Source organism: Sciurus carolinensis, chromosome 14, assembly GCF_902686445.1.
Source record: "Sciurus carolinensis chromosome 14, mSciCar1.2, whole genome shotgun sequence".
Lineage (NCBI taxonomy): Eukaryota > Metazoa > Chordata > Mammalia > Rodentia > Sciuridae > Sciurus > Sciurus carolinensis.
In genome coordinates, this window is record NC_062226.1 from 78813624 (window position 1) to 78824676 (window position 11053).

Genomic DNA, 11053 nt, shown 5'->3' on the forward strand with positions numbered 1-11053 from the left:
GCTTTAAAAACAAAACAAAACAAAAACAAAAAACACAAAAAAACTTCAAGCATATTATTATGTATTCAGCACAGTTAGAAGGAAGGAGGGAAGATTGAGAGGGAGGAAGGGCATCACACTCCAGAGGAGGATTAAGCTCTGTTGACACAAATATAAAGCAAACTAAATTAGAGCAGATTTTAAAACTAAAAATCGTGTATGATGGGGAAGAAGAATCCATTTGGATTTGGTAGTACAAATGTCCTTCTTTAGGGTGGCACAGTGGTAAGTTACCTGTTCATCTATTCAATTAGAGAAAAACATGTTCTTTTACACATATATAAATCTTATAATAGCAGGGACTTTCTTTTTCACCAGTTATTTATTGCTTGTCTGCTTTGTGCTAGGCATAAGAGATGCTGAGGATAAACACTTAATAAAATACACTTCCTTCTGTGGTTATGATGTCTAAGTAATAGGTTCCATTGCTGATAGCAGTTTGAACGTCAGCATCTCTAAGCCTTAAAAATGTTCGTTTGCTTTGCCCTAAAATTTCCTTTTTAATATTTTATTGCAAAAAAATTGTACATATTGGGGAGGGAGCATCATGCATAAAAGTAGTTATTTTATCTTATAATATTGGAAAGTCAGAAACAATCTGAATATTTAGCTATAAAGGAATGATTAAGTAAACCAATAAACTCAATAGAATATTTTGTAATCCACTAAAAAAGTCAGGTTTACAACTCCTCTTATCATGAGAAATGATTGATTTCAGTGTTGAATGGAAAAAAATTGGGGCATAAAATTTGATATACAGGATAATGAGGGCTATATTCCAGAAAAAAAAAAAATCACCTTGGCAGTGTGTAGAAGAAAAGTGGGAGAGCAAATGAGAAAGAAAATTACTCAAAAATTTTATCATAGTTCTATTTAAGTAGTAGAATATTCTTTAAAATATTTTTTTAAAATGTCCATGGCTCTTTTTTTACTTTATTTATTTATGTGGTGCTGAGTATAGAACCCAGGGCCTCATACATGCCAGGCAAGTGCAGTACTACTGAGCCACAACTCCAGCACCAGTAGAATATTTTGTTGAGTGATTTTATTTTGTAATTGTTTGTTCCATATTCCCTATTTCCTTTCAGGAACGTGAATTACTCCTAAAGGAGTGGTCTAGGCAAAGGCATTTTTGTGTCACATGAAAATGTGACATTATGCTATAATTCCACTAGAGGGAGAAAGTATTTCATGTAATTGTACGTTGGTATTCTACTTAGAACCAGTCAAGAATGGAAAAGTTTAGTCTCCTTTTTCCAATGAGGATTGGAGGATTTTTTTCATTTGTTTACATCATTGCTTAAATTTCTGTATCAGTTTTTAGTATTAAAACCATTATATGAATAGTAAGAAGAGGAATTCTGCAATTTTTTTTTCCTTTTTGCCATGAATATTTGGTTGGCTTTAACATTAAAGAATCTGAAGTTACTACTGGACTAGGTGATGCACACCCTGGATAATTGAAAGTTCCAGGCAAGCTTTGGCAACTTAGAGAGACTCTGTCACAAAAAATAAAGGACTGGGGATATAGGTCAGTGGCAGAAAACTCCGAGTTCAATTCCCAGTACCAAAAGAGAAAGAAACAAAGAATTTGAAGTTTTTAGAGCATTTACTTACTTTCAAACATGTTCTGAGTATAGAACTACATATTTATTAAGGAAAATTTTGAATTCAATGTAAACTTAATTGAAAGGAAAACTACTTCTGTGTGGTTTTATGAATTTTACTTTTATTTATTTTGGTACTGGGGATTGATCCCAAGGGTCATTATCACTGAGCCACATCCCTAAGTCCTTTTTAGTTTTTTTAAATTTTGAGACAGGATCTTGCTAGGTTGTTGAAGCTGTCCTTGAATTTGTAATTCTCCTGCTTCAGCCTCCTGTGTTGCTGGGATTACATGACAAAATATTTTGATATTCTTTTTTTTTTTTAAAAAGGGGAGTAGATCATAAAATATCCAGGCATGTACCACTGTGCCCAGCACACCTGGATATTTTTATGACTACCCTTTAAAAAAAAAGTATCAAAATATTCATTGAGTACTCTTCTACATCAGAGATTGTGTTTAGCCTTATGAACCATCACTTAAAGAAAAATACAGAAAAAATTTAAAGATACTCCTAAAGCCCATTTAATAACTGATTGAGATCTTCATTATCATTGTTTATTAGTGGCTTCATAGAATTTTCCTTTTTTGTTTAAACTAATCACAGTTTGGAAACTTTTGCTTCTAGGGTTTGTTAGTTATAGTTCTCTGATATTATGTTAATAGTTCCTCACCCACATCTGTGGCCATTTCCTTAGGGAAATAAGAGACAGTTGTTGGTACCTAGTAATCTAGAGATTACTCCAGAAAATGCTATCAGTTTCCTCTCCTAATGCCAGTTTATAGTAGAGCATCTCCACTTGACTCATAACCAGGGTTAAACCCAAACTTTAAGTTGAAACTCTTTTGTTTAAGTGACTTCAAAGCCTTTAAGATGAAAATCCATCCTGCTGCTTTAGTAAATATACATGTTCTGTTCATTTACTATTGCACAACCAGTCCAAAATAGTGGCTTAAAACAGCACTCACTTATTAGCTCTAAATTCTGTAGGTCAGAAATCTGGCACAGGACATGTGAAGCATCTCTGCTCAGAGCATATAGCTGAAACCCAGTGTCAGTCAGGCTGTGTTACCATCTGAAGGCTCTGTAAAGAACCTTCTTCCATTCATGCATAATTTGCCTGCCTATAATCTCAGCAATGTGGACCTTAACAACTTGGTAAGGCCCTCAGCAACTTAGATCCTGTTTCAAAATAAATAGATAGGCAGAGGATGTAGCTCTGGTAAAGGGCCCCCAGGTTTAATCCCTAGTACCAAAAAACAAAACATAACAACAAAAAAGCAGTCCCCTTCCTATAGTTAGGACCTGAGATCCCATTTCCTTGCTGTCAGTTCAGGGACCTTCTCAGCTTCTAGCAATCCCCTCCTTGGTTCCTTGCCACAATACTACTTCAGATGAAGACAGCAATGGAGAATTTCCCTTGTGTCTGACTCCTTTCTTACTTGATATCTTTTATCAGGAAGAACCTGGTCCCTTTTAATTGATTGATTGATTAGGTCACAACCACCCAGGGTAATCTTTCCATGTTAAGGTCAGTTGCTTTGGGGACCTTAATTGCTTCCCTTTATAGCAGCACCTAGATAAGTATTTGATTGAATAGTGGGAGGTACGGGAGGGTACCCCAGCAAGAGGGAATCTTTGGGGTCATTTTAAGATTCCACCTACCATAAGTAGTGACCCCTACTTTAAAGTATTTTGGAGTCTTAGTTCCTGAAAATGATAAAGGAGTTTACTCATCTGCATCCTATCTTTTTGACCTTGGTGAAGAGGAAGATTACCTCTTGTGACCAAGACTAGGACCCAACTTCCTGAATTCAAACCTGACTCTACTACTTAACTAGTAATATGATCATGGGTGTGTTAATCTACTTTTCCTTAGTTTTCTTATCTATAAAGTATCATAAAATCGTACTTTACTTGTAAGGTTTTGATAGTTAAATTGGATGATACCTAGAAAACTCTTCATATGTCTAGAACAATGCTTGGCATATAATAAAGTGCTTGGAAAGTGTTTACTTTTTAAAAATGCATTGTAGTTTGCATTTACATAATTCAGGTCTATTAAGGATGTTAATAGAGTTTCCTATTATGATGAAAGGCCCACTAATAGAACAGAATTTTCCTTTCATGGCCTTTATTTTTCATTTATGACTCATTAACTATATTATATGTATATGCCTTAGGGTGAACTGCCACAAATCTCTTTTGCAAACAGTGGGATTTAAGTAAATTTGTATTGTGCTAACTTGGTATGTTTTGGTAACTAATTTAATTAGCATGGTCTGATATTACAAGTACTAGGTTGTAATTCCAGTATTTGAGTTCATTTGTGCCTCTGCCCCTAAATATTTGGTGGAATCTGTAGCTGGTAAAGCTTTGGGGTGAGGGGCCATAGTATGAATTAGTTACAATATTTACTCTTTTCATTCTAGGGAAAACTGGAGGAATGCCTAAAGCAGTTAAAAGAGGAAAGAGTAATAAGGCTTAAAGCTGATGAACGAGTTAGTGAGGTAAATAAGTCTTACATTCTGAAAGTTTTTTGTTTTTTAGTTTTGATTTGATTGATTCCAAACCATATATACATACATACTTACATGTAAACTTTATAAAGTTTAAAGTGAGAAAATAATAATGATTGCAAATTGATTACTTTTTTTATGGATAAGCTTTTTTATTTTAATGTCATACCCATGTTTGTTCTTAACAGTATCTGCTGATATATATGAGTATTTTTAAATTTTTTTATGTTTTTAGATATATATAACAGTAGGTATATTTTGACATATTACACATACATGGGTGCAACCCATTACAATTTTGATCCCATTCTTGTGATTATACACGGTGTGGAGTTACATTGATTGGTATTCATATATGAGCATAGGAAAGTTATCTCTGATTCATTCTACTGTCTTTCCTATTCCCATCTCCCCTCCCTTCCCTTCATTTCCCTTTGTCTAATCCAATGAACTTCCTTACCCTCCCTTATTATGGGTTAGCATCCACATATCAGAGAGAACATTCGGCCTTTGGATTTTTGGGGCTGGCTTATTTCACTTAGCTTGATATTCTCCAGTTCCATCCATTTACCAGCAAATACCATAATTTAATTTTTCTTTATGGCTGAGTCATAGACAATTTATTTATTTATTTATTTACTTATTTTTTTTTTAAATTATTTTGTGGTGCTGGGGATTGAACCCAGGTCCTTGTGCATGTAAGGCAAGCACTCTACCGACTGAGCTATCTCCCCAGCCCAACAATTGTACTTATATACCACATTTTCTTTATGCATTCATCTGTTGTAGGGCACCTAGGTTGGTTCCATAGCTTGGCTATTGTGAATTAAGCTGGTATAAATATTGATGTGGCTGCGTCCCTGTAGTAGGTTGCATTATTTTAATCTTTGCATTTATTTATGTGTAGTGTCATGGGATTACATTTTTAGAAGTATGTTAAAAAAAAAATGTAAGAATTGGGGCTGGGGAGATAGCTCAGTCGGTAGAATGCTTGCCTTGTAAGCACAAGGCCCTGGGTTCGAACCCCAGCACCCAAAAAAAAAAAAAAAAAATGTAAAAATTGTAGTCTATTATTTGTCCCTACACCTTTATATGAATGCAGCTTATTTTCTGACACATAAAATGTACTTATTATTAGATTTATACTTACATGCAATAGCTTTATAGTGAATAATTTAAATAAGTATAAGATAATGGAAACAGCCACGGTGCAATGACAGATGAAAATCTATACTATATAGAGTACTAAATTAGACTAATGTGCATGAAAGCTGGAACATTATTTATAAATATAATTTACTATTACAAAGAGTATAAGGAGGAATTTTTGACAGTACATGTATTAAATTGAAGGACACCTAGTCATTCAAGAAATATTGAGCACCTGATTGTATAAGGCAAAAAGTACATTGCAAGTGAAATGGCCTTTCCGAGAAAATAGTTCTGGGTTTGTATATAGTTTTAGGTAAGTAGATGATGAGAGGCAGCAGCATGCAGGGGAGTAAATATTTTCAAGACGCCAACAAAGCGGTTGCAGATATTGGTAGTTATTACAGTTAACAAGTTAATGAGACTTCCATGTCTTAAATCACACTCAGCTTAGTTAATCCCTATCATTTAGCAGAATTGTAATAGACTTTGCTCAAATCAATCTCTATATTTCATTTCTAATTTAAGAATCAGTCTCTATTTCATTTCTAATTTAAGAGGAAATCTTAGGCACCTAATTTTCTAATGTAGAATGATCTGGTATAAATTTAACCACTTAATGATCTTTTGAAGTATCATTAATGAAATAATGACTTTAACTTATTTATTACTTGTTACGTAGGAAATTTTGTCAAATGTCTCCAATTGGTTTTGTTTTTTGGAACTGGGGATTGAACATAGGGGTATTTAACCACAGAGCCAAGATTCCTAGTTCTTTTTTATTTTGAGACAGGGTGTCACTGAGTTGCTTAGGGCCTTACTAAGTTGCTGAGTCTGACTTTGAACTCACAATTCTCCTACCTCAGCTTCCAAGCTGCTGGGATTATAGGTGTGTGCCGCCACACCCAGGTGTTTCCAAGTTTTGATTGTTATGTGTTACCCTTATTGTCATCACTGTGAAGACTTAGGTTAATTACAAATTAATTATATTTTTAAATGTTTTATTTTAGTTTTGTTACTTAAAAATTTTTCTTTAGATGATAATGCATGAAAATTGTGTCATACATTTTCAACTTTCTTTTGTAGCTGGAACATGAAAATGCCCAGTTAAGAAATATAAATCTCACTTTGTCTGAAGCCCTTCATACACAGTCATTGGCAAGCATGATCCTGGATGATGAAGGTGTTTTGGGCAGTATTGAGAATTCTTTTCAGAAGTTTCATGCTTTCTTGGATCTCCTTAAAGATGCTGGGTTAGTTTATTTCTTTCTAGGGCATTTTTCCTTCCATGATTTTAATCATAGTTTGCCAAGGAACCTGAGTGATTTTTCTGAGCTTCTGTAAGCTATATTTAGTGTGTAATGATACATAATATACTTAGTTTTTTAAATGAAAAATTAATTGTAAAAAAATGCAAAATGGCAATTCTGTCTTGGTAGAGAGCCAGTCGTTAAAGTAATTGGTAAGTGTAACTCTTGGTACAAACTAAATTAAAGGTAATTATAATTGAAAATATTCAGAAATGTGTAAGAATTTTCTTGCCTTTTATTCATCTTACTTGTTGAATAAGTTTAAATTGATATTTTTGTCCTATTATAATGTTTATCAATCTCCAGGATAGATATAGATACAAATATAGATCAGTGGTTCTCAACAAGAATGATTTTGCTAATAAAAAGATTCAGAGATAGTTGATGGAGTATTGTTTTGTAGGAGAATGTGTTGGTTTTGGGCAGAAACATGCACATTCTTAGAAATTGTAGGGAAAGTGGTAAAATATGTGAGGATAAAGAGGCACTTGGTGCCCCTGGTAAGTTAGAGCTTAAAATGGAGGAGTGACACTGAGGACATAAAGTCAAGAGGTTTTTAATACAGAGTTGGAGGGAATAGGGTGTGCTGAAAGGATTGGAGATCCAGTTGGACCCTAAACACAAATATGGGGAGATCTGAGAAATGTGGAGAGATGGGAGTTATGATCTGGAGTAGGATGTTGGCTTCTAAGGTCTTAGAATCTTAGTATTCATTTATACAAGTATTTCATGCTTGTAGGAGTGGGGAAATTTGAGGTATTCTGATGATGTTACAATAACCCTTACCTCTTTCTCCTTTGCTCCTCTTGCAGTCTTGGGCAACTTGCCACAATGGCTGGTATAGACCAGTCAGATTTTCATTTATTAGGTCGTCCCCAGATGAATTCTACTATTAGCAGTGCACCTAAAGAAGAAAAGAAGGCACTTGAAGAAGAAAAAACAGATCCAAAGCAGAATGCCCTAGGACAAATGCAAAATATCCAAGTAAGTGGCCAAAACCTAATGATTGAAGAATGATTAGTAAAAAGGAAATTATTGAGTCAGAGAGAAAATAAGAACTATTTCACTCTGATAGTTCCCATGCTTGGGGACCAGAAGTCTCTTTAGGGTCCTTTCCATGTCTGAGATTAGTAAGTTTGTACCCTTTTCATAATATTGTATTGTTATAAATAAGAAAACTTATTTTGACAGTTTATGATTTAAAGCAGATTTATCTTCAGTAAAGAAAGAAAGATTAGAGAAAATACTCTAAATTTTAAATTTTGTAAATGTATATTCTATTCATATTTCATCTAGGTTTCTATTTGTATGCAGTCAGCTTACAATGAAGGAACACTAATGAAGGTACAAGTACTAATACAGATAATTTTAAAAAATAAGTAGTCCAGACATAACTAAAAGGCAATATGTTATAGTTAGTCACCTGGTGATAGGAATGGAAAGGGAAAACCTGTCTGCCACAGGATTCCTCCTCTGCTTTTCCCCTGCCTTACTTGGAACCCCATCTCTCATCAGCTAATTTCGGACTGGTCTCAGGAACTGACAGTTTGAGAACTCAGTTTGAGTTGCACATTGGATACTGCTTACATGCACATGGAGAATAGAAAAGAAATTCATTTCCTTAGGAAATAGATTTGTTTTTGTTTTTGGCGATGGTTGTTTCTGAAGGAGGGAAAGGGACATGGACAGTAATTACATTAAACACAAAATCTGAAAATGGTGGACCTAGCTCTGAATATAGCACATTTTGATTTTGGAGTCATTTGCCAAGATACAGTTAGTGGGAAAAAATGACCCTAAAATCTTCTGAACAATCAACTGATGGCTTAATAACAAGATTACAGCATTACGTTGAAGTTCTGCATTCTTTAATGGTTAACTTTGTTCATGAGTGATTTTTTTTGTTTGTTTTTTGTTTTCCAGTTTCAGAAAATCACAGGTGATGCTAGAATTCCTTTGCCTCTCGACTCTTTCCACGTCCCAGTTTCTACTCAGGAGGCCCCAGGAACTTCCAAAGACAACCTGGGAGACCCAGTCCCTGAGCAGCAGCAGGAATCTTTGGAAGGATTCATGGCAAGAACATGTTCTCCTTTAGCAGATAGGATTTCTGGAACTGGAAATCAAAGAGAAGAAGAGGAGTTATCTAGAAATAGCAGATCACCCTCAGAGAAAATGACCCAAACAGGTGAATATACCAAAAAGCACTTTGCTAAGAAACAACCTGGGAAGGACCTGCATTCCTACTCTGACTCCTTTATAAATCAGAAAAGCAAAGGAATTGGGGAAAATAAGTCTTTGGTTCATGAGTCAATTAAAAGTGAGTCTTCAAAAAACTACATTTCTGTCAAGAAAGAAAGTAGAATAGTGACTGTTTCATCCAAGACAAATAAAAGTAAACCCAATCCACTAGAACATTCTGAAAGTGATACTCTTGGATCTGATTTTGAAATTCAAGAAAGCATCCATTCTCTATCACGCTTGACCTAGGTCTAAACCTTCTGAAATTATGTTTTTGCCTTCAAATTTTAATAAAATTTCTTATGTTTTTATTATGGCATATAGTGTCTTAAAATATAGGAATGGATGGACTGGGGAGATAGCTCAGGTGGTAGAGTGCTTGCCTCGAAAGCACAAGGCCCTGAGTTCCATCCTCAGTACCACCAAAAAAAAAAAAAAAAAAAAAATATATATATATATATATATATATTTTTTTTTTATATATATATAGGAATGGAAACCATTAAAGGAAGATTTATCTATGCTTTTTATCATAATGAAGATTCTGGCATATTTTTCCTTTTGACACTTTGCACTATTCATTCAACAAGTGTTTATAATACTATTCTGGGTGCTGTGGCTTTCAGGAACAAAGAAAACAAAGCCTTTACCCTTAAAGAACTAATACTGTGTAGGGAGAAAACAATAGGAACAATGCAAGGGAAGGGGACTAGGAAGGGATGAGTGAATAAATGGAATAGTTTCATCAGTTAATTAAATTAAATGGCCAGAAGTCATTTGACATGTCCTAATTTATAACCAGAGCAACAGACATGTACATAGATTGCTTAACCAATCTTGTCATGGATTACAGCAGCCCTACACAGGAGGAAACTATTATTATTCCTATTCTATAGATAAGGAGCTTGAGGAAACACTGTGTGAATCACCCAAAGTTGCCTAGGTACAAACAGTATAACTGGGATTTGAACTGGAACCAGTGCTCTCATTCATTTATCCAGTTTCCCTGTTCAGAGAAGAACAGTTTAAGAAAGATGGCAAGAGAAAAGCCAATGAGCACTAGAGGTGCAAAAGAGGGGGACTGTAGAAAGCGCACCTGTCCCCTACCCCAGCCAGGGTGAATTTTTCAAAGACAGAGTATGTAAGTATGACACATATCTGGACTAAATCATGCCTCCTTGGTAAAGTATGCACAGATAAATCCTATAGTAAAACCTGACTGTTAAGAGAAAAGCTGGGTGTCCAGTTTCTTCTAAACACTCCTGCCTGATTGTTACCAGAGGGCTACTACAATCCTCTTGAATCCATTAATCTTGGCCCTTTAATAGTGTGTGGGGTGGGGGAACTCATGATGTTTTAATACTGTGTGTTCCATTCCATGGTGGGAATACTGAGAAAATTTAATGTGTAGGGAAAAAGGAAAGTTGTGAGACTAAGAAAGGTCATACAAGAGACTAAAGGTCATGTTTTTATCTAAAAAGAAGTCATTCGAATACCTAAGCTAAGTCTTAAGTCTTAAACTAGTTAGAAGCTGGTGAATAAGGAGATGAAGAGAATCACAAACACAGGTAGTTCAGAGTTCCTGGAATGTCATCAGACAGTGGCAGGTGACATTCAAGTAGACAGCCAGGAGGATGAGACTTGATACAATCCATGTTGCCTGGAACTAGTTCTCTTTCCTCAGGGAATAGTGAGCTAATCAAGAATGGAAATGGCAGGTGATAATTTTTCCACTTTCCTGAGGAACATTTTAAAAAGTTTATTTATGGGCTGGGGAGATAGCTTAGTTGGTAGAGTGCTTACCTTGCAAGCACAAGGTCCTGGGTTCGATCCCCAGCACTGCCAAAAAAAAAAAAAAAAAAAAAAAAAAAAAGTTTGTTTGTTAGTATTGAGGATTGAACTCAGGGATGCTTTACCACTGAACTACATTCCCATCCTTTTTTATTTTTTATTTTGAGACAAGGTCTTGCTAAGTTGCCCAGGCTCAGCCTGCTGAGTCATTGGAATTATAGGTTTGCATCACTACAACTGGTGGGTTTTTTTGTTTGTCTGTTTGTTTTCCTTTCATTTTGTTTTGTTTTTTGGTACTGGGGATTGAGCTCAAGGGCACTCAACCATTGAGCAACATCCCCAGCCCTATTTTGTATTTTATTTAGAGACAAGGTCTCACTGAGTTGCATAGTACCAGGCT

At 35.1% G+C, this 11053-nt stretch overlaps 1 protein-coding gene across 5 annotated transcripts in view; it reads left to right on the plus strand.

The window, feature by feature from the left end:
• Positions 1–9181, plus strand: part of Cep78 (centrosomal protein 78) — a 36437-nt gene extending 27256 nt beyond the window's left edge. For 2 of the 5 annotated variants that reach the window (XM_047525366.1, XM_047525367.1), the window contains 5 exons: positions 4079–4156; positions 6401–6567; positions 7437–7608; positions 7921–7968; positions 8548–9181. In XM_047525366.1, coding sequence (XP_047381322.1) covers positions 4079–4156; positions 6401–6567; positions 7437–7608; positions 7921–7968; positions 8548–9111 — 1029 coding nt within the window. In that variant the 3' untranslated portion in view covers positions 9112–9181. The remainder of the gene's footprint in view (positions 1–4078; positions 4157–6400; positions 6568–7436; positions 7609–7920; positions 7969–8547) is intronic. The other 3 variants (XM_047525368.1, XM_047525369.1, XM_047525370.1) reach the window with 2 other exon arrangements.
• Positions 9182–11053: the final 1872 nt, after the last annotated feature.